The 24824-nt window shown below is 34.5% G+C and overlaps 1 protein-coding gene across 1 annotated transcript in view; it reads left to right on the top strand.

Annotated features, from left to right (window-relative positions):
* antxr2a (ANTXR cell adhesion molecule 2a) overlaps positions 1-19300 on the top strand; it is an 85029-nt gene extending 65729 nt beyond the window's left edge. Inside the window, 1 exon segment of the mRNA NM_001044709.2 lies at positions 18935-19300. Within this exon segment, the coding sequence (NP_001038174.2) occupies positions 18935-18970 (36 nt within the window). The 3' untranslated portion in view covers positions 18971-19300.
* Positions 19301-24824: the final 5524 nt, after the last annotated feature.

The raw sequence follows: 24824 nt of genomic DNA, 5'->3' as shown, positions 1-24824 counted from the left end.
ATTATATAAACGACTTTTGACATTGCTTCCCAATTAATATATATATATATATATATATATATATATATATATATATATATATATATATATATATATATATATATATATATATATATATTATTAGGGATGTAACGGTATTGTAAATACCGTCATACCACAATATTAATTTTTTTCGATATTACCGTAGTCGCATGACTCGGTAAAACTATAGGTCTTCTGAGAAAATTTGCTCAGGCGAATGAAGCGAACGGGAGGTACCGGAAACTACAATTCCCATCAGCCCAGGCTTGGCCATAATCCCTTGCGGTCTGTTGTCGCTACAGATCCAGTAATGCGGAAATGGAGTGTGCTGCTAGAAGCGGGGATGAAAAAGAGCTGGAAAACCTTAAAGCGGGTGTTGTCGCCGCGCGCGTACTGAATAGCGGTGTTGTCGCGTGAGTTCTTATCAGCTGTGTTGTCGCGCGCGTACTGAATAGCGGTGTTGTCGCGCGAGTTCTTATCAGCTGTGTTGTCGCGCGAGTTCTTATCAGCTGTGTTGTCGCGCGCGTTCTGTAAAGCGGGGAGGGAGGGTATGTCGCGTCGCGGGGGCACTTTTGATCATTTTGGAAGGGAACTTTCTATCCAAGACTAAAAAGGGCATGTGCACTGCACAGGTTGAGCCCTGTGTGTGCACGTGCCTGCAAGTTGGGGAATAGGACTAATAATCAGTCATGGGGATTGCAGAAACACAGCACACTGTTCAGATTGATGCAGACATGAGATCTCTATTTTACTCATGGTTTGTCCTCTCAAGTGGGGGAAAGACAATGCACAACGTTACCCACTGCTGTCAACCTGGGCCAAGTCATATCTCTCTTGTCCCAGAAACCTCAGTCCCAAATGAGAGGGTTTTTTTCTGTTGCAGGGGACATTGTAAATACCCAGAGATACCAGCTTTTACCAGATTATATTTATATGATCATTTTCCTTTAAACCCATCTCTATCTAAGTGAGTGAGTGATTAAATGTTGAATGTGATGAGTTTTCAACGCTACTAAATTGAAACTTAATTTTTTTACATGGTTTAATATTTTTTTGTTATTAAAATTGAAGTTCCTGTTTCAAAGCTTACAGATAGATGACTAATTTGTATGTCATTGACACTTTTGGCACTTTTTTAGAGTATTTTCATAAGTTTTGTTTTTTTCCTGTAAATGATTCAATAAATATCGTACCGTGACATTCATACCGAGGTATTACCGTACCGTGAAATTCTGATACCGTTACATCCCTAATATATATAATCTATTATCATTAGATTATAAGTAGATGGTTAGGGTTGGGGTTAGGTTCAGGGTCAGTGTAAGTTGATATGTACTTGCAAAGTTTCTTATAGTCAGTTAAATGTCAGTTGAAGGAGCAGCATCAACAGATATTAAGCAGAGAGCCTACTAATACTCAAAATAAAGGCCATCAAAATAAAGGCAAGGCAAGGCAAGTTTATTTATATAGCACATTTCATACACAGTGGCAATCCAAAGTCCTCTACATAAACAAGAATGAAAGAGACAAGTAAAATAAAAAAAGAAATAATATCAGTGATTTAAATGTTTTAAAACAGGTTATAATAGAATGAGAAAGAAGAGAAAGACATACTAGTTTGATCTGTCAGACGTAGCACAGTGCTCATTCAGGAAAGGCACAGCTAAACAGATGTGTTTTTAATCTTGATTTGAATGTACCTAATGTTGGAGCACATCTGATCATTTCTGAAAGCTGATTCCAGCAGCGGGCGGCGTAGTAGCTGAAGGCTGATTCACTCTGCTTTAAATGAACTTGGAATTTATAATTCACTACTTGATCCTAAAGATCTGAGGGATCTGTTGAGTTTGTATTCAGTGAGCATATCTGTAATGTTTTGAGGTGCAAGGCCATTTAGTGAGTTACAGACAAGTTGTAATAATATTCTGTAAAAATCTATTCTGAATGAAACTGGGAGCCAGTGTAAAGTGCTGAGGACAGGTGTGTTGTGCTCTGATTTTCTGGTTCTGGACAGAATCCTGGCAGCAGCGTTCTGGATGAGCTGCAACTGTCTGACTGTCTTTTTGGGAAGGCCAGTAAGGAGTCCATTACATCCATTAATTCACCCTGCTGCTGATGAAAGTCCTCACTGCAAACGAAGCATCTCATTCTTGCTACGTTTTTGAGATGAGAGTATGCTGATTTTACTGAAACCAATATCTGACTTTAGAATCACATCAAGAATCTTTACCTTATTTTTGTTGTTTGACCCTTAAAAAGTGTTATAAAGTGTAACCATTTTTTACAGTATTTTCTTTAATCTTTTTTTCTTCTGGAGAAAGTATTTTTTGTTTTATTTTGGTTAGAATAAAAGCAGTAAAAATTATTATTATATTATAATTATTAATTATCATTATTATTAGACCGTTTAAGCAATATTTTTTTGATAGTCTACAGAATAAACCACTTTTATATAATGACTTGCCGAATTACCCTTACATTTTGGAGGTATGTTTTCATACATTTATAAAATAAAACAAATATTAGCATTTTTACTTTTATATTTGTTCAAATATTAAGCTTTTCCCATGTCTAGGAAATTTTGTAAATCCAGAGAAATGGAGCATTTTCAAGTGGTCTCTTTTCATAGCTGTACAAAAAAAAAATTATAATAATAACATGAAAATAAAGTATCAACTTTATTGTGTCAAATTAATTTAGCGAAAATAAAATGTAAATAATTTCAAACTGCTAATTTTTTTCCCCGCATAATATCTATTGTCCATAGTCAGACTTTTATTGTACGATTACATCTTCAGATAATCACATACAATATTAAATTAATATTCTATTTATGTCACAAAGTATAAATGGATCAATGAATCATTGGCTGTTTCTGAGATTACAGATAAAACAAGTTAATAATGTCTGCCCAAATGAACGTGCTCACAGATTTAAGGATGTTACACACATTTAATCATGTGTTAAATGGTCATATTGACAGCGGTCATTTTTTAGATTGGAGTTTGTGTGTTTTCTCTTGGAGCATGAGTCTGTATGCAAGCTTATGGTTTTTGCGCAGCTGAATGTTTATCGTGTCTAGGGGCCTGACTGCAGGCCAGTTGAGACTGCAGAGACAGGCCAGAAATGAAAAAGTACAGATGAGCCCAACAGCTTTGTTTGGATGCTCATTTGCAGTGTCGTGAGATTTCTCTGAGGAGGGGAAGCGGGAAAATAGTCACATACAAGCAGAAGAGTGACGACGTGGAGTTTTCTGGGACTTGAGGGGTTTCGCTGATTAAACAACAGCTACAAGCACATTACAGCTCCTAAAAATTGCTTTTGTAAAAGACTGTTTAATAGATCTTTGTATATGCTGCTGTATAAATTTGAGACATACGACTTTAATAGAGAAATTTATTTTATTTTTATTTCATTTTACTTTTAATAATTTTTTTATTTATTTTGTTATTTTATTTTATGTTTTATATTTTATATATTATATTTTATTTGATATTATATTATATTGTAATTTATTTTATTTTATATTTTGTGTTTTTTATTTTATTTTTTATTTTATTTTTCTTAATTTTATTTTTTATTTTAGATCTTTCATTTTATTTTATAAATTTAAATTTTTATTTTCAAATTTTTATTTTATTTTATTTTAGATTTTATTTTACTTTATTTAATATTAAATTTTTTATTTTTATTTTCTTTTCATATTTTCTTTTTTTATTTTATATTTTTCATTTCATTTCATTTTATTATATATTTAAAAATATTTATTATTATTTTTTAATTATTACATTTTATTTTAGAAATGTGATTCTGATTCCATGCAACTGTTAGGGAAACTCTACCTTTCATAGAGAAATTATATTTTTATTATATTTATTTTATTTTATTTTATTTTAAAATATTTAAACAATGCGATTTTGATTCCACTTATTTAAGCTTTTTTATTATTAGTTACAGTTTGTGGGAATTACAATTGACATGTTTAATCACAATTCCAGAAAAAAAGGAGCTACAATATCCACAGCATCACTTCAGTGTTGAATTTCTGTTAGGTTTCAAAGCTCATGATAATTATTGCGAGCAGTATGTGAATCACTAAAATGAGCATCATTTTAAGCGTGCAACCTCAGGAGCATGAAACATTTATGCATTTACTACATTCACAAACAACAATGCGCGCTCCTCAACTGGCAAGCTGGAGCAGATACCTGCTGTCTCAAGTTTTGCTACTCTGGAACATGTATTTAACTAAGAACAATCTCCTTCCATCTGATCCGCTTGGCATCGGGCCAAACAGATTTCTCCCCCCCTTATGATTATTTTATCACTTTAAATTCTTTATGATGAAACGCTGCAGTGGTAACCTTGCTAAATCTGAGCAGGGCCTGGCTTTCACTGCTGCTATTTGGAAAAGCTCTCCTCGGTGGCTCGTTCCTGCTCCCTCTGTTGGATTCTGCTTGTCCATTAGTGCCATCTGTGCCCGCCTGTGCCGTCTGTGAGAGCCTGCGCTTCGCCAAAATGACTGGCATTTTCTCTCAAACAACCAGGGGATGGTGCCCAGAGCTGTTAGCTGGCAATGATGTGCACTTTTTCTGACAAACCCGGGGAAAGAAAGACAGGACAGGGAGCAGAAAACATCTGCACATGTAGTGCAGCTTTGCTTAAGCTACTTTCACAGGAAACGACTTTTCTGGTGACCATGCCGCTAAGCTGAGCTTTGTAAACTTGATCTCTTCCAAAACATTGGTTCCCCAGAGCAAGTCATCTCCAGATATCAGATGATCGGCAACCTTTGCGATAAGTCTTCTGTGGTAACGTATTGACACTGAATTCAAGTAGGTTTGGGAATTGAGAACTGCGGGTAGACCCGGGAATTACACAGTTGAAATTTGGAATGATACACAATTTTTTAAAAAGGAACTATTGAATATGTGTAGTACTAGTATTTGTTTTTTTTTTTCTGTCATTATTTACTTACCTTCATGTTGTTTAAAAAATGTTTTTCAATATATATTCTTGGGAGATCTGAGGAAGAAAGAAAGTTACACAGGTTGATAATGACATTAATGACATAAGTCTTTTTTTATCAAACAATAATTATGAATCTAAATCATTGGATTTCTTAATTTTGTATACATTTGTTAATAATGGCTTTATGGTAAATGATTAGGTTGTGTCAGTATTTCCATTTCCATTTAGTCATTTAGCAGACACTTTTGTCCAAAGCGACTTACAATTATGGAGGTATTCAGTGATTCAACAAGAATAGGCAATACACACAAGAAGTGCTAATTACACAAAGGAACTGTTTGCGCTCAGAGAATTTAGTGCAAGAGTTAGGAGAGAGGTTTTTATTTTTTGAAAATTTCCCCACTCTTGTGTATTTCCAAACTTTAACCAAGACCATGCATAATCTGCAGACTCTTTTGCCATTTTTGCGCTAAAAACGTTCTAAGCTAAAGGCGTAATAAATATTCTTTCTCCCTTCTTAACTTCTATGTAACATTTTTTTTGCAAATCTAATTAGAACCACTTTTTTAATGCAGCTAAACATAGCTATAGTAGGTCACTCATGCAGTATAATACTGTAAATCCACAAGAAGAACTGGGAAAACCAAGTCAGAAAAAATTACTTTACAAATTGTATTGCACATCTAAACATTTGCACATTATTCAGTACATTTACTACAATTAATATGATGTATGTTTGAAGAAAATTGTACATTTATACTAAATAAATAGATCTCATGATGTGCTCAAAAATCTGCAGAAATCTGTGGAGTTTTCTGTGAACACAGATTCCATATGAGCCTACTTATGATTTACAATTTTCTCCTGAGCACAAAAGAACATATTTTGAAGATAGTTGGTGACTACTTACTTTAAAGGTTAGAATTAAGACATTTCTTAGAATTGTTTGTGTTATTTTGAGGCATTTTGCAAGTCAGAATTGTCAGATAACAATTCACAAATGCCAGAAATACCGTTAGAATTGTGGATGCCTGTAAAATCACAACTGTAAGAGGTAACGTCACAAGTCTGAGAACAAAATATCTGAGTTTCAATTAGTAAACTCTATATTTTGAGACTGCCTATGAAAGCACAATTGCCACGTAAAGTTAAAATTACAGGAAAGCTTTTCTGAGATCCGAGTACCCGCGGGGTCTTAAAAGCATTGAAAAAGCTTTGAATTTGGTATACAAAGGTCTTAATTTTATTAATTTATTTTTGCCTAAGATTAAGTTCATACCGTAACAAAATTAACTGTTACTAATGAAGGCTAATTAAAAATTCATGCAGCGTAACGTTGTGTGCATCTCACGCTCCACGCCATAGAAGAAAGTGAGAAAGCGTGCGCACCCGTTACTATGGTTACTTGAGGTGAGGTAGAGAACAAGATGGTCGCTAGCCTAGTTGTTGGCTAAAATGGGAAAGTGTCGCTGTGGCCAAGGAATCCGAATTGCGTTTGGGTGAAGCCTGTGCCAGGAAATGACCGCAACGCCTACTGCTGTTGATGCCGAAAATCTTTTAAGCTAACCTTAGCGACAATGGGTGTTACGGACCCGGACTCCCATATGGGGGGTTGCCAAACACAGCTATTGTGCAGTTCAGTGCACCGGAGACCTCTTCTGTTACTAAAACAGCTTTGGCGATCAGTGATGACGAAATTTCTACATTAGAAGAATGACAGTTTCTTCTTCCTACTGTTTTACGGTGGTCAATAACAAAGTTTTTGATGCGTTACTGCCACCTTTCGCTCTTGTTGGTGATGTCGCCAAACAATTATTGGGCTGACATAAGAAACTTGCTTGATTGAAAGATGACTGAGGCATAGCATGCCCAACACTGCCACCAAAGCAAAGGAACATCCGATCTTACTGTGGCTCAACACCAACTCTGCAGGCAGATGTGATGTGGGTCCTTAAAACAATCTCTGAGCATCACTCTTTCACATCGAATGAGAACATTACAGAGGTTTTCAAAACCATGGTTTCTGACTCTGAGGTTGCAGTTACATTCTTGTGCGGAAGCAACAAAACTGCATATATTATTTAATTCAGATCCTTTTATAACTAAAGAACTGGGTGACCAGGTGAATAAGGCCAACTGGTTTGTGGTCATGTTTGACATTCAGTTGGACCTTCATAATCACTACTGGGTGGACGTCCATACTGTACACTGTTAACCCTTACTGTAGATTATTTAGTAAATAACTGTAAAATAGCCAGTGTTTTGCTGTAATAAAAGGAAACAGTATTTTACTGTAAAAGGAGCAGGATTTGTATGAAATTTTGTAGTGCAAAGAATAAATTACAGTAATTTACTCTATGTACCCATTACAGATAGTTACTGTGATAATAAATGGTAAATTACTGCTCAACCATTATTACCCCATGTACTCTGATGCTTTATCTTGCTCTCTCTCTCTCTCTCTCTCTCTCTCTCTCTCTCTCTCTCTCTCTCTCTTTCTCTCTCTCTCTCTCTCTCTCTCTCTCTCTCTCTCTCTCTCTCTCTCTCTCTCTCTCTCTCTCTCTCTCTATATATATATATATATATATATATATATATATATATATATATATTCTGTTCAGTTTTGGTATGTGTATGGTCAAAATTGAGGAGATAGTGAGACAATGCATTGATGATAAGCTAAATTTCTCTGCAGCCATCTCTGTGTTTTCTTTGGTTCCTTTTATGTTTTTAACATTGAGTATCAATAGTCAAACAATGTCAATGTCACAGAGCTAATTAAAAGGTAAAGATATCGACGAGATGCATTTAAAGGCAAAAATATTCACACAGAGCAACCAAATTATCACAATTATTTTTATAACTTTGTTTACTTTTCTATAATTAATCTAATTTGCCTAGTTTAGCCTATAGTTAAGCATTTAAATTGCACTTTAAGCTGAATATTACAATTTTGCTAAATAACTAGTAAAAATGTGTTATTTAAAAAAATCTTAAACAGCACGTACATACATTTTTGCAGAGACTCAATGAATTTGTTTGGAAAACTTCAAATGAAATAGGTAAAAATGGCATTACAGTATAGTATAAAGACTTTCCTAAACAAATGTATTAATCAGGTTATTTGTTTTTTTATTATTATTATTACTACAGGTTTGGAACAACATAAGGATCAGATTATTTATTTATTTTTAATTTTTTGCTTTAGACAAGTTTTTATATTTTTATTGTTTTTATTCAATGATATGTGCATGATTGTGATAAATGTAGGCAATTCCTTTGAAAATATGCTAGGTACACGGGATGTCGAACTCCTGAAGGGCCGCAGCACAGCAGAATTTATTTGCAGCCCTGCTTTAACACACTACCTTTAGATTTAGTTTGATCAGGTGTGTTTAATTAGTATAACTGCACTGTTACTCTGTAGATTTTGCAGTAAAGAACTGTAAAATAGCCAGTGTTTTGCTGTAATAAAAGGAAACATTTATTATTTATTAACACATATTATTTTACTGTAAAAGGAGTAGACTTTGTATGAAATTGTGTAGTGCAAAGAATAAATTCCAGTAATTTACTTTATGTACTCATTACATAAAGTAACTGACAATAAATAGCAAATTACTGTTCAACCATTACTGTCCCATCTTCTCTGACGGTTTATGTTGCTATTTATAGAGACGTGCATTTTAAAGGCAGAAAATAACGATTTAGGCATCACCACACACTTGTCTGTCTTATTCTAAACACAAAGGTGTCAGAGTTTTTAGAAAAATACTGGCCCTTTAAGGGAGCCAGGTGTTTGATTTGTTTACTGCTGAGTGTGCTCTATTCTCTGTCCATCAATTCAGATGTAGAGTCTGATATGCATTAGGCTTTAAATAAGAATCTACAATGAGTAAGTAAAATGTGTTCAAATGTTTTTTAAGGGGTTTCTAAAATAAGGCTGTGTTTTAAGCTATATTGTTGTTATCTTGAACTGTGTACTTGAAAGCTACATTGTTAGCTAGTTAGCCTCTCCTCATATAACTTCATACATTACTTTTGTTTAAGTATATGTATTTATTGGATATTGCATACTGCCATAATGTACAGATGCTAACAGTTGTATGTATCTTTCTGGCAACTAAGCCAAATTTAAATTCCATCATCTCAGTAAGGTAACATGTGCACATCATCACAGGGAATCACAAAAACATGATACACAGCCATCCACACACAAAAGCTCCACTGTCCAATCCCAGGTTGTGAGTTTGTTGCTAAGTATTTTTCAGAGCTGTGTTTCCACCTATGAATTTATGTTAGAAACAATTAAAAAGTTTGTTGTCATGAGATAATTATAACAATAAAAGATTGGATCCTTTGGTTTTTCGGTGTTGCCAACTTTATTTTTATTTTTTATAATTATTTTAAACTTTTTATTGAGATTTGACAGAGTTTTTAATTATTTAAAACTTTAAAATTTAAAATAGTTATGTTGTGTTTTTTGCTGTTCATTTGCTGATCTACCTTTCTGCAGATTTTAGTTGCTATCCATATCAAACACACCTAAACCAATAAATTAGGACCTGAACACCACTTGATAATTACAGGCAGGTGTGTTTGATATGGGTAGCAACTGAAATCTGCAGAAAGGTAAATCTCCAGGAACAGGATTAAGCACCCCTGCTATATACTTATACTATGGGGGTCAAACTCCAAGTCCTGGAGAACTGCAGCGCAGCAGAGTTTAGTACCCACCCTGCTTCAACATTACCTGTAGATTTCTAACAAGCCATAATTAGTTTGATCAGGTGTGTTTAATTAGAGTTACAGCTTAAAGTCCCGGTCACACTGCACTTTTCTCCCTATAGACTTCCATTCATACGCATGTGAGTACTGCAGACCTGGAATGATAGCTCATGAGACAAATTTCATAATTCGCAGCATTGGAAAGATCAAGCTTGGAAAACGCTGACATGCGAAATCACATCATGTGATTGCTTGAGTCCAATCAAAGATCAAATCATGACCTCTGGCTTGCTTTTTCAATCTCTAATTAATTCCACTACTCGCTTTGTTTAATTCCACTTCGCAGTGCAGTATAACAGCATTTTGCATGCTCAAACGTTAATGTGACCGCAGCCTTACTGTGCAGACCTGTAATATGCAAGACAATATTTATATCTGCTGACTTCTTAATTTTGTTATACTTTTTCTGTTATTTATTTGTTTGGTGCCAAAACAATAAAATAAACTTGTCTGAAAAATGTCATGCCTTCTATTTTTAAATAACAGCTAAGAATACTGATTAATTTTAGTAACACTACAATAACTATATATGACATACTATTAATGTGTATGCAGTATAATGCTGTGATTTGTAAAACTACAATACAGTAATTAACTGTACAGTTTCCAGTTAGTTACCACTGCTGCTCTTTTACAGTAATTAACTGGCAACACTGTTGCCAGCCACTCACTGTATTGGTTCAGTTACAGTAAATAACTGGCAACACTGTTGCCAGCCACTCACTGCAATGGTTCAGTTACAGTAATTAACTGGCAACACCGTTGCCAGTTACTTACTGTAACCGAACTTTTACAGTGAGTGGCTGGCAACAGTGTTGCCAGTGTTCTACTGTAAAAAAAACCGGTAAGGTCTAACAGTGTATGTATGAAATAAAACTGAAAATTTAAATAAAATGCTTTATTTAATTTAAGTAGCCCACTTGTACATAATTATTTTCTGTAGTTCAAACTTTATACAGATTTGACATTTTCCCCTCGTACTTCTGTCGGAATGGGTACGAAGTTGGCATTGAATTTCATTTAAAATGGCATTGAAAAGGTCTTTAAAAGCCTTGAATTTCAATTGGAGGATCCTGGGGGTACCCTGGAGATGTAAGAAATTAAGTTAGATAAAGAAGAATCACAACTATAAAAAATAGCCCAATAAACAACACTCGTGAAACAATTAAATGCAGGAAAAGGTATGAGATAGGATCACAACTGCAATTTATTGCAGAAATAGAAAATCTGAGGAATAAATTGCCTGTAATAAAATGCACTGATTGATGAAAGAAAAACACTTAAATACTCAAAACTGTGAGACATAATCAGAACGCTCAGAAAAGGTAAAAATTGTGAATTCAGAATTGTGACAATCTCAAGATATAAAGATCAACTCTTGTGGAAAAATTGATTTTCCCTCTTGCAATTACAAATGTATATATTGAAATTCTGAAATTTTAAATAGCTTATACTTAAATTTAGCTGCAACACTGCTGACGTGTGCTTTGAGTCAACCAATTAGGTGAAGAAATCGTTATAGGATTTCATTCTGAATAGATTGATTAGGTTAATTTATACAGTTAAATATGTATTAACAGCATGTTTTATTATGAAAAGGTTAATAATTACAAACCAAAAAATATAAACCTGATGATTGAAAACGACATTTGCACGATTGCCCCACAGTTTGATCAGAGACATTTAGAGGTTAATGGCTTATGTTGAATGTTTTTGTTTATTATTACCTTCTAATAACTCTATTTAAAAAATGTGAGCCAGTAATGACCAATTTGTAAACACCGTGACACCTAATACCAGTGCGGGACTTTTACTGGTGTCTCGAGATTAAAAACCATCATTCTTCTTGTGCCTCGTGGGTCAATGTGGTAGTCATCAGCTTTTGATTGCTGATCATATGCCACTTTATTTACCCAGAAGACTTGATTTGAGCCAGCAGGACTTGCTGTAAATATCGTGTCATTAGGAGGAGGGGGTGAATTTTATGCTCTTGTAATTTATGGTGTCTATATGCACCTCCAAAAGACACCGTGGCTCATTGTGACTGTGGCTTAAATTACAGGGATCTCCACCACGCTGTCAACTCTCACTTTCAAAGCAAGCTGCGGGTAATGCTTTTTTTCAAAATGTAATGCTTGTCAGAGGATCCGTTTTGATTCATTCGCGACAGCTACAGTTTCTAAACCGTAAAATCTAGAGCTTCTTCACCATTTCTGATGGCTCAAACTGTCCTTTTCTTGAGGCTTTTAATGCATTCACGGTTCCAGTGCCTATATCACTTTTTAATGACTGGAGAATTTATCCAAGTTGTCAGCAGGCGTTAGATTTTAGGCTCTCTTGGCTTGGTTCTGCATCTCCACCAGACCAGATGGCGGTGCTATGTGGGCCGTATGTGGACCATGGGTGTGGAGATAGAGGGGGCCAGATCTAGAGTGCAGGATTGCTCACATTCTGGCAGTTTCCCTGGGCCTGTTTGCAGCTGCACTTCCTGTCCCATTTTGATCTTCTAAAACATTCAATATGTGCAAACGTTTCTGAAAACGGACCTTATTGTGTATTACGTCACAGTAGTTTTTACAAATAAAAAGGTCAATGAGTACACCCCAATCAATGTATTAGACGTAAAAGTGTCAGGATTTAAGGATACCATAAAATAAATCAAATTAAGTGTATTTATTTTTGTCATTTGAATTTAAATGTATTATTTTTCTTAACCTTAACATGCTAAGTGATCATACTTGTATGTTGATAAATATAAATGTTTTAAACATTTGTAAAACTACAGCAATTCACATAAATAATCTTAATTTCCAAAAAAAAAATATATATATATATGTATGTATATATATATATATATATATATATATATATATATATATATATATATATATATATATATATATATATATATATATATATATATATATATATATATATATATAAAATATATATATCTTAATTTAATCGATGCTATGTAATATTTAATATTGGCAAGGCAAGTTTATTTACAGTGCTCAGCATAATTGAGTACATTCCATTTTGAAAATTAAGATTTTTATTAATTTATCAGTGAATATAGGTCATATATTTTGAGTGCATTTAAACAAAACAGATTTATTAAACAGATATATTTATTAAAATAATACTTTAGTCATCAAATATCTAATGCAATTAAATTCATGCAAAATATTGAAAAACTAAATTACAAACTAAAAAAAAAATAAATTAAATTTTATACATTTTAGTTTTTCTTGAATTTAGCTCTTTTTAAATTTTGTTTACATTTTTTTATAACATATATGTTTGGCTATACTCGTTTTTGGACCATTATTATATGTTATTTTGTTAGATAAGCTCAGATTTGGCTTCAGTACTGACTAATCAAATGTATATGAACAAATGTAATATTGAATAGCTTCCAGAAAATATAAAATTAAATGAGAGATTTGTAATGGGTGTACTCATATATGCTGAGCACTCTATACAACATTTCACACATTGTTATACATCGTTAATAATACACACTGTTTATTCAAAGTGTTTTACATAAACATGAATAAAAACAAGTATAGAAAATAAAACCAACAAACAATACAATTATTAAAAACCGATCAAACCATGCAAAAAACGTGTTCAAACATTTTATAAAAAAATGAAAAAGAAAAAAGACTGTTGGACGTAGCACAGTGCTCATTCAGGAAAGGCACAGCTAAACATGTGTTTTAAGTTTTGATTTATATATAAGTGTTAATTTATTTTATATACATTCAAGCCAGAAATTATTCGTACCTTTGTCAAATTGTAAATGTATTTTGTTCAATTGGATTTTTTTTTCCACAATGGTGACTCTAGTATAGTCATTAGCTTAACATTTTAGATATGCACATAAAAATTGGTTGATGGAAACGCATACATTTTGAAAATGCACATAAAAAACGTATGCACTCTGCTGAGTAGGATGAACTTTTTATTCAATTAGAAAAAAAATGTGCACAAACTACGACGGAAACATTTTTACCGAACAAATTCCAGTATGCACATTAAAAAAGGTCATGTGATTTTGTTATCTGAGATCAAATCGACAGGCTGAGCACATTTTAAAACATCTGAAATGTTGTTTTGGTCATTCTAAAGCACCTTAACTATTTCAGTGTTTGTGTTATTATAATTTTAATGACCTCCACAATCAAGAGTGTCTGTGCTCCACATCTCACGCCTTCTAACGCCATTTTTATTGTTGATATTTGGTGCCAGTTAATCAGAAAGTGACTATTTTGTTTCTTGACTCGTTGGATGAAAACGTTGCTTTATTTGCACGTCTTTCATGCAACATTCCAGTTTTGCGTATTCATTTAATTCACATTTTTGGATGGAAATATAGCTAGTGTCTTATCTTTTGGAAGAAGCCTGTGTCATTTACTGTAACACAAAAATAGATTTAAAAATTTAAAAAAAAAGTATCTTTAAATCAGAATTTGACAAGGGTATGAAAAATTTCGCACTTAACTCAATGTACTGTATATATAATATATATAAATTGAATTATTTATTACTATATTTCATTATAAAATTGGCCTTTTCCTTTTTGGAAATCAGCTAGTATATGGGCAATTTATATGATGGCCATTTTACCTCAGATTGATGTCTGTACATAGTAAGATACATCTTTTTATGGAAATAAAAATGGTGCTCATTTCATGTGCTGGGATGGTTCTAAGAAGAGCATGGGCTAATTTCCAAGTTCCACCTTTCTCCATTCCTGGATCTCACTCCTTTAAGGAACAGAAAGTGCAAGACGGCTCCTCAGGGAGTTCCCAGGGTTGGGGGAATCAAGCTGTTCCAGAGAGCGGCTAGCAGAAGATGAGCTGCAAAAACACATGCAGACTCCTCCTTTGGACAGGTGCCCAAGCACACGGCTAATCAGAGCAGCAGACATGTTTCTGTGAAGTCTGGTGGCCGTCAGAATGGTGCGGCTCGGAGAGAGAGCAGAGATTGAGGGGTAATGATGGCCCCCCAACAGACTGTCTGTGTTTGACTGATCTGTATAGGTGTAGCATATGTGTGGGGTCACGGAGGTGAAGCTCTTGATGAACCCAGCCTCGTGTGATCTCTTAAAGATGGCATGAAACCATGAGAAATCTCTCTCATCGGTTTTTAATAAACTCAGTGTGCTGTAATTAATCCTGCTTTTATGCATCCGGCAGCATTCAAATGATGTCGTTTGATTTTTTTTTTTTTTTTTTTTTTGTCGTGTCACAGTGTTATGAGTGGTAATTAAAGTGAAATATGTGTTGCGTATTGACCAATTTAGCTCAGAGAATCCACACTGTGACTTTAAAACATACAGTCAGGCTTTTATCAACATTTTACTGCATTTCAGATTATTGGTTGCACCAGTTTAGGGAACTATTCAAAACAACTGCAAAAAATCATTTAAATAATACGGTTGTGCTATATAATCCATATATTGTTCATATAGTTTACAATACTGTATAGTGTAATCTATAAAGTGAAAACTGCCTGTGCGGTGGTTTAGCTTTGCGCTTTAGATGTGTCCATCTCCATCATAAAAAGAATGTTATGTTTGGTACTTTAATGTGACATTATTATCACATGCATACTGTATCTGTCGCTTTTGTTCATCTTTGTAATCCCTACAGTACAGTAACTTTTAACAGAGCATTGATATTGCTATGGATAGGCTCATCTTGAGTGTTTGGGGTTACTCATGATCTACTGAGGTTTATTTTTAATATTGTATGGATGAACTGTGAGGAGAATAGAGAGACCTTACTGTAAACATTTTTTCAGGGTTCTTGTACCTTTTCCAAAGTAAAATTCAAGCACTTTTTTAATAACCTTTCTGATGCATTTTCAAACTTTTCCAGCACTTTTTAAGTTTGGCATATTACCTGTTTGCATACATATAGACTACCGGTAAAAAGTTTGGGGTCAGTAGGATTTTTAAATGTTATAAAATAAGCTTCTCCTGCTTACCAAGGCTGCATTTATTTCATTAAAAAAACAGTACAAATTGTAAAATTGTAAAATGTTACTGCACTATAAAATAACTGTTTTAAAGTAATTTATCATTTAATTTAATCATTTATTCCAGAGATTTTAAAGATGATTAATCAGCTTAATCAGAAATCACTCTAATATTAATTATTATTATTAGTAGTAGTAGTAGTAGTATTAATATTAGTATTATTATTATTCATTTTAATAGTACTAAAAGCAATAATGACTGGAGTAATCATTGCATATGAAACTACATACAATAAGAAAGCAGTTATTTAAAGTTTTAATAAATATTTAACAATTTTTTTTTTATCATTTAATAAATGCCACCTTGATGAAGAGAATAATTTTCTTAAAAAAAAAAAAAAAGTAGTATACTTACTTCAGCACATTATGTCAGATGCTATTTGTTATTGTATTCTAGTATAGTATTTCAGGGATATTTTTATGACAGGTGTGCCCCAAACCCAACAATAAATTACTGTCATTTACTCTTTTAAATGTAATTTTGTCCCATCCTAAATGTGTCATCTTTCATATTTGTTTTGTTTTGCTTTGTGTTTTTTTGTATTTGTTTTTTTGTTTTGTATTTTTGTTTTCTTTTTGTTATTTTATTTTTTTTCTGTTGTTTTGTACACTGTGGGACCACCTTGAAACAGAAATGTCACATCTCAACTGGTTAATTCTAATGAGTAAATTGAAAGCAATAACATTTCAAGCACTTTCAAGAATTTCCAGCACCTCTGTAGTGTAACGGTGGCGCAGTGGGTAGCACGATTACCTCACAGCAAGAAGGTCGCTGGTTTGAGTCTTGGCTGGGTCAGTTGGCATTTCTGTGGGGAGTTTGCATGTTCTCCCCCTGTTTGCGTGGGTTTCCTCTGGGTGCTCAGTCCCTCACAGACATGCGTTATAGGTGAATTAAATAAGCTAAATTAAATTGGACCTAGGGTATGTGTGTGGATGCTGGATAAGTTGGCGAATCATTCCGCTGTGGCGACCCACATGGGCGTCACTAGGCCCATTTTATTTTTTATTTATTTTTTAATTTTATTTTTACTAAGCCCCCCTAAAACTTTTCTGATTAGCTCATTAACTGTAGACCAAATTATCGTCTCTGTGCCCTTTAAATTTGATATGAAGACAGCTCAAAATTCGGCTCCTCCCCAAGTTTCGTTTTTCATTTGATCAGCAAACTACAGCTTTGCAGAGCCAGAGAGCAAGGTGTGTCTTCATCGATAAATTGTTATAAAATATGCTTATTTGCAATTCTTTGCTATGGATACACTTGTATCACTTGTACCCCAATGTCATATAGGAGCAATCAGGTTTCCAATCTACTCTTTTCTTAGTGCTCACCTCATAATCACAGCTGTTTCATCCAGCGAAAGTAACTCTTAATGAAAATTTTACTATTTTTATATTAAAATAAACTACCATATAGTTTTAAAACACGTTCCAGTGCATGAGGCATATATATATATATATATATATATATATATATATATATATATATATATATATATATATATATATATATATATATATATATATATAATTTATATATATATAAATTCTTTTATTTTTTATTTTTCTTATAAGGAGCTGAGCCCCCCTAAAATGAAAATACTAAAATCGGCCCTGGCAACCCCTGATTAATAAAGAGACTAAGTCGAAAAGAAAATGAATGAATGAATTCAGTGTTTTTTACAGTTTACAGTTTTACAACAAACATTAGTTACACTTAACATTCACGCTAAATTCATAGGGCATTAGAAAATGTGATTTTGTGAGTGCTGCATGGTTTGTGTGAAATTCGTTGTCAAGTTTTTAAGAAAACAGAAAAAAGTAAATGCATTTTGTACCTTTTGAGTAAGAAAGTAAGGTAAAACTCTACACTTACCCCAAACACACTATCCAACAATATCACCTTGACAAATAGCCCATGGTCTTCCTATCCTCATTGCACAGGTGGGCTCTGTCTGTCTCAGTGTGACAGTGCATGTACTCAGTGTCCACTGCCAAGTGCTCTTGCCCGAGAGCGATAGAGTTAAAACGGGACTGACCGTAGGTTTGGATCTGACCGTATTGCTCTGCACCTGGTCGAATCTTACAGCAGAGCCCCATCACAGCCTTTGTGTTGGAGGCGGACAGCTTTTCAGAGTTCCTGCTTCAAAGCCTGCAAAATCCAGTAAACTTAGCCACACAATCGGCGCTGGCCAAAACAGCATCTGATGTGCCTTATTTGTTGACGGAGTGAGATCTATCGCAGAGGGTGCGCCTCACTTGGCTTACAATGCAGGGACAACGTAAAGCCCCTTATTCGTAGAGAGTCTATGAAGACGCTGGGTTCCTTCCAATATCTAATGCCAATTATGAGTTGAAACTAGGGCAGGCGACTGCGATTTTAGTTCTTCATTATTGGTTGTTACACACTAGTTTTCAGTCATACATGTTAGGGGTGGGGGGGGGGATATACTGCTTTAAAAAAAAATTATAAAGAGAACACTTAAGAGTTACATTGTGTTGTTTAAGTGTTCCCTTTATTTTTTTGAGCAGTATAATAGTTCTGTGTGATAAAATTGTTTCTGTAGAACATTAATAAATACAGTACGTATTATGCATCACACATGATGGCCCATGTGTGCGCTTGTGTGTGGCTGTTATACGCTAGGCGAGAGCTCCCTCTTGGTGCCAGCACACCCAGTTTCTGCAGCTGATGTGACACACACTATAGAGCAGTCAGCAGTGAGATACAATGACACTGTGCTCTAGTAAAAGAACCTTTTATTATTGTTTTAAATGATAACACTTAGAATAAGCAAAAATGTTTTAATGAAAATGATTTTATCATAATATTAATTTTGTTTTCATTTCATAATCTTTTTTTATTAAATGTTTATTTTCCAGAGACATTTTCCTACTCTACTCTGACATGATGTGTTAAATTGACATGTGATGTTGATGATGATGATAATATTAATTATAATTAAAATAATAATGATACTAGACATTAATTCTTGCAGTAATACATGTTGTAATAATATTAAACAACAAATAATTAAAAAATGAATGACTGTATGTACAAATGAATCAATCAGTTAATGAATTAAACCTCTTTTTCTTTTTCTCCTAGGGTCGCTGTATGAATTTCAGTCGCACGCAGCATTAACAGAGGACAAGCTCTAGAATATGAAACACTTTGACTTCCAAGTGTTCCAGATTGGACAAGAGAAAAAAAAGCAAAATTTCCCCGAGATGTCATAGCTTGTCTTTGGCCACTTTAGAGCATCTCAAGTATTGGCTTTCCAAAACGTACAATTCTGGGTCTGCTATCTCTCTCTCAAGCCACTGAAATGCAATGACTAATTAGATTAACACACACACACACACACACAAAAAGAAGTGTCTGAATTTGCAGCTGATCTGGTTAGCTTTAATGCACAGTAAAGGCGTTTTGGTGTTCGGACCATATTGTGCCTTCTGTGAGGAAAAAAAAAAAGAATTAAAAATATGAATCTTATGGACACAGACGGAGGCTATTTAAAAAAAAATAGCAGAATGAGATGAGGCTCTTTGCCGTTGGCTGGGAAGTAGAACTAATCCCAGTAGGCTCATGGAGTGCAGAAGTACTTTGCCTCTTGGCAATGTCTCTACACAAAAATCTCTCCAAGCCCACTATCATCGGATGCCTAGCGGGGCTTCTTTGACTAGAGATCTTGTCATTTTAACACTGAGAAGTGCACACGCTTGACAAATTGTAGACAGAACGCCCTAAGGTACTGGGCGCAGTAAGACTTTGCCCTTTAGTTTGTGAAGACACCTTTCTATCAATGCGAGGACAGCGCAGAGAAATTAATAGAGCGTTATTGCACCGCAAGACACCCCGTGACCAAAGCTCTCCGGCAAGGTTTTGAGGGACAGCTTTACCTCTGATGGTTAGAGCATCCTCCCCGCTTATTTGGCAGTCTGTTCTGTGCTCACTAATGCATAGATGTACGCAGTTCAAAAGCATGCCCTACAGTTACAGCTTTTACACTGTACTTTAGTACTGCTGTCCGACCGTCACAACTCTCAGTATTTGTGCAGTACGAATATCAGAGTTGACAGCATCAAACTTTGATTGATCAAAAAAAGCTAGTTTAGAGATGTATTTGACCTCTGTAGTTTTTTTATTTTTATTATTTATAGAATTAGACTATTCAGCCATCCGTCCATCCGAGATACTCCAGAGATCAAACCGAAAGGGGCGACGGACGGATGAGTATTGTTCATTTCCAGAAATGATCTGCGTCGCTCTCCCCCCTCCGCTTAGTGCACAGAAAAGCGAGCAATATATATTTATTTTAGATTTCTTTAACGCGCTGTCATGACGGCGATGGCGAATGATGTCAGTGTCAGTGCAAACACTGTGGGGGAGGAAGGGGGCGGCAGCTGAAGAAAAAGGCTCGAACGATCCAGTCACTTTCGATACGCTACTTCAGATGCAAAATGGATATTCGAGTCGAAATCTGACAAAGCGTGCCGGCTTTGACGGGAAGTGGTATAGACAATGACCAGTGGCTGGGTCAGTGGGATGTCTCGGTGCAAGCAGGGAAGCTTATCAAATGACACTAAAAATAAGTTCAACAACCATCAAGTTTGAGGGGGGAACAGAATGGGGCGCAGTGGCTCGCATTCGGTGGGCATGCAAGTGTGCAAGATGGCAAGACCATTAGGGGAGGAAAAAAAATGCCCTTGTTTAATTATTTCTTTGTTTCTAGCATCGCAATTGTATGGACGCTAATTAATATTCCCTCCACCCCCTTCCAAAAAAAAGGAAAGAGAGAACCAAATTCATGCTTGGAAATGTTATTCTCAGAGTGGCACTTACAAGTTAAGCTAATGCACTTCATGGATAGCTAGGTGAGTGTCACTTTCTGCTTTATTTTTGATTTCTTTTTATACATCACAGATCATAAACTATTTAAATGAGATATTTGCATATTTGTTTAGCTCTAGCGTACATACAGTTTCTCCATCTCATCTTCACCACAGCACCGCTTTGCTTTTTTATTATTGTTTTTGCATACTCACTTTTTGTTTTTTATGTTTTCTTTCATGATGCATTTTTATTGTTATATTTATGTTTTGATTTTATTTGTGGATCACATGTGTTTTAATATTTTGGACCCATTAATGCATGTGGAGAGATTGTAAATCTTTCACATGTGCACAAAATTGCTTTTATTCTTTGTTTTGTTTCATTAAGCACTCTAGCTGTCATTTATTGCTTATTTTTAATGTATGTTTTGTGCAACAAAAAAGTAAATCTAAATCGCACCTTGACTTTTTATTTGAAATTAAACATTTTGATGTAGACTTTTTTGATATAAAAATATAATGTAGTTTTAAGCACCTCAGACATAACAGCTCTGCACTATTTTTGTACAAAAAATGCAAAAACAAACAGTCTATTAACAATGATAATTTGTTGAATTAAGTTCATAATTTGTTATATTTAATTTTTTTATGCAATAGTATTTGCAGCCCTTGTGCTTATAGTGCCTTATGTCTTACTGCAGTCCGGCCAATGAATGTACTTTCAGTAGTAACTTATTTTTACCAAATGTAGTATACACAAGGATTATTATGTTGTTTTTGCTTTATGTATTATTAATATTGTTTTTTGATGTTTTTTTCTGAAAACAATAGGATTGCAGATTAATTCAGTAGTACTTTATTAAAGTAGTACGCAATATTGGCATTATAACAATGCAAATTAAATAGAAAAATACAAATACACAAATGAACAAGGAGTAAATTTGGAAGTAAATTATTTTAAAAAAATAACATTGATATATTGATTTATTTTTTACCTACATGAAATGCACAGAAAGCTGAAAACACCCAGAATCACCATAATCATAAGCATTGTGCTTGTCGTGTGTTTTTCTGCAGTTGCACTCCATACACACCACTGCTTTTAGCACATCTCACCATGACAGATTTCACAGATATCTCATTTAATCGCGTCTTGACATTTTCCTTATTCAGTTTCAGACATTCCTGTATTTTCGTTCTTTTATATTTGCATTCATTTGAATAAAATAAATGTCACATTTTGAAATGAAGCTGTGTCCTTTCTAAGCACCTGTCAGGATCACTGAACTTTAATGATTCATCAGGCATCACACTTAAGCAGATTACTCACTGTACGTGATTCTGCACAGCTTACATTCAGTAACTGCGCTATTAAAAGCCATATTTTATATCATAAACTGCTTTTAACCAAAACATCATCTGTCTTAGCTGACTATTAGTGGAGCTGGATGTGTTAAACCCTTTACATAAACATCTCTGTTTAAGCTAGCATGTTATTATTATTATTAATATTATTATTGAGGTATAATACAACACTAAAAAATAAGTCTGTCAAACTCATGTGGCTCATGATTCCATCATTAGTCAACTTATAATAGGCTAAGTTATATTGTAAAATAATTTCAGTACTTGCAATACAGCCGCTGTCATTTACAGTTTATCTACTCTCACCGGCCACTTTATTAGGTACACCTTACTAGTACTGGGTTTTACCCTATTTTGCTTTCAGAATTGCCTTAATCCATTGTGGCGTAGATTTAACAAAGTACTGGAAATATTCCTCTGAGATTTTGGTCTATTTGGAAATATTGTGCCATTTCAGCACAACCCAAAGGTGCTCTATTGGATTGAGTTCTTTCATGTCGTTGACACCAAATTCTTTCTGACCCTACCATACGAATGTTGCAGCAGAAATCGAGACTCATCAGACCAGGCAACATTTTTCCAATGTTTTATTGTCCAATTTTGGTGAGCCTGTACGAACTGTAACCTCAGTTTCCTGTTCTTAGCTGACAGGAGTGGCACCCGGTGTGGTCTTCTGCTGCTGTAGCCCCTCCACCTCAAGGTTGGATGTGTTGTTCATTCAGAGATGTACTTCTACATACCTCAGTTGTAACGAGTGGTTTTTTGAGTTGCTGTTGCCTTTTAATCAGCTCAAACCAGTCTGGCCATTCTCCTCTGACCTCTGGCATCAACAAGGCATTTGCTCTTACAGAACTTACATTCTCTGTAAACCCTAGAGAGATCCCAGTAGTTCAGCAGTTTCTGAAATACTCAGACCAGCCTGTCTGGCACCAACAATCGTGCCTAGTTTAAAGTCCCGTAAATCACCTTTCTTCCCCATTCTGATACTCAGTTTGCTCTGCAATGTGATTGGCTGATTAGAAACAAGCGTTAACACAGTTAGACAGGTGTACCTAATTAAGTGGCCGTTGAGTGTATGTCTCAATAGGTTGCTGTAAGTTATTGTTTTTTCTCCATCCAGCCGCACAAGGCTGTTATTAAGCATGCATTAAGCCTTCGTTAAACCTACACTTGATTCCCACCTAACCCTGCTTTCCAGCTGTGCCTCATACCCTTACAATGCATGACCAAACGCTTCATTGTCTTTGTGCTGCTCATCATTCCCCCTGGAAATGAGGCGTACAAGACATTTCACACACCTGGTTACGACTATAAAACCACTCGATTTTAAAGTCAAAACTTGTGCCTTTAACACAACATTAGGTCTCAAAAGGAGATTTTACACTTGAACTAAGAAAACGCTCCGAGTTGAATTGCAATGGCTAATTATCACAGGTTCACACTGGCTGATAGATGTGTTACGGGGTGTAAATGCTGAATTATAGCATTTTTAATTTAGCTTCTAAGTTTGATGAAGTGAAACTTTCAACTTCCATCAAAGACTCCTTCAAATAAAAAGTGCTGTACGATTTAATTTTATGATTGCATTTTTGAAGTTTTGCCTATTATGCTATTTCATTTTACTAGATCTTATTACTTATTCTAATAGATCCTACAGTAATTTGTTTCATCTCCTACAATAGAGATACATGCATTCAAGGTCAAAAAATTACTTTCATTTTTGCATAATGTACATTTTATGTCACCTCATTAAAAAAAACTATCTTTTTTGAAAGCCTCCTCTGCCACCCGCTTATCACTTGATCACATGGGCGTTATCAGTGGTTATCAGCTGATAGATATGGGTCAGTAGGGGCCTTCTGCGCCTACTGGTAGGCTCAGATGGCTATTATCATCAATCCGCATGGTTAATCAGCTATACTAATAGAGAAGACTTCAGATTCAGATCTATTTTTACATTACTGTGACACTTGGATTTAGGGTTAAGGTAGGGGTAGACGTTAATAAAATACAATTAATGGGAAATATAATAAATAATATAAATAACTCTTGTTAACTTCCAGGCAACCGCATGTGATCTATAGCTGATTAACCATGAGTATTGATGTTAACAGCTTTTTGAGCCTACCAGTAGGTGCAGAAGGCTCATATCGATCAGCTGATAACCACTGATAACACCCATTCAATCGAGTAATAACATTTGAATCGGCTGCCTCTGCCCTTGTTGGTCATATGGATCCATTTGTTGTGATTGTTCTACTGCTTACAATATTGAATTAGAAGTAAAATGTCCTACATACTGTAGGGGCAGTGTAGGTGGTGTACAATTTTACTTTATCATTTCTAGACCGACTCTAATAATGAAACATTAATAGAACTAACAAATCAGCCTGAACCTCACAGACACAACATTTCTCAATGAATAATAACCAATCTAGTGTTTATTTTGAGCTTATGAACTAGATAGAGATTAGAGGTGTTTCAGTGATTATCAACTCATTAGTGAGCTTTTTTGCTACACTGTAAAAACTGTAAATACTAAAATGGCAGCTATGCTTGCTAGAACTTTACAGTTAAAATAAGTTAGAAATTCTAAAATATTTTAACAATAAAAATCAGTAACCTGTTTAACAGGACATTTCCCTAATATATATGATTAATAACCATAAATTCACTTTCCCAGAATTCCTTGCATGACTTTTTTTAGTTATGTACTTTTTATGTTACATATAATGTGGAGAAATAAATCATATATTTTATTATTACTATTATTGTATCATATTATTACACACATTTAC

The sequence above is a fragment of the Danio rerio genome, chromosome 5, assembly GCF_049306965.1.
Source record: "Danio rerio strain Tuebingen ecotype United States chromosome 5, GRCz12tu, whole genome shotgun sequence".
NCBI classification, from domain to species: Eukaryota; Metazoa; Chordata; class Actinopteri; order Cypriniformes; family Danionidae; genus Danio; species Danio rerio.
The sequence above is the reverse complement of the archived record's forward strand: the minus strand, read 5'-3'. Positions and strand labels throughout refer to the sequence as shown.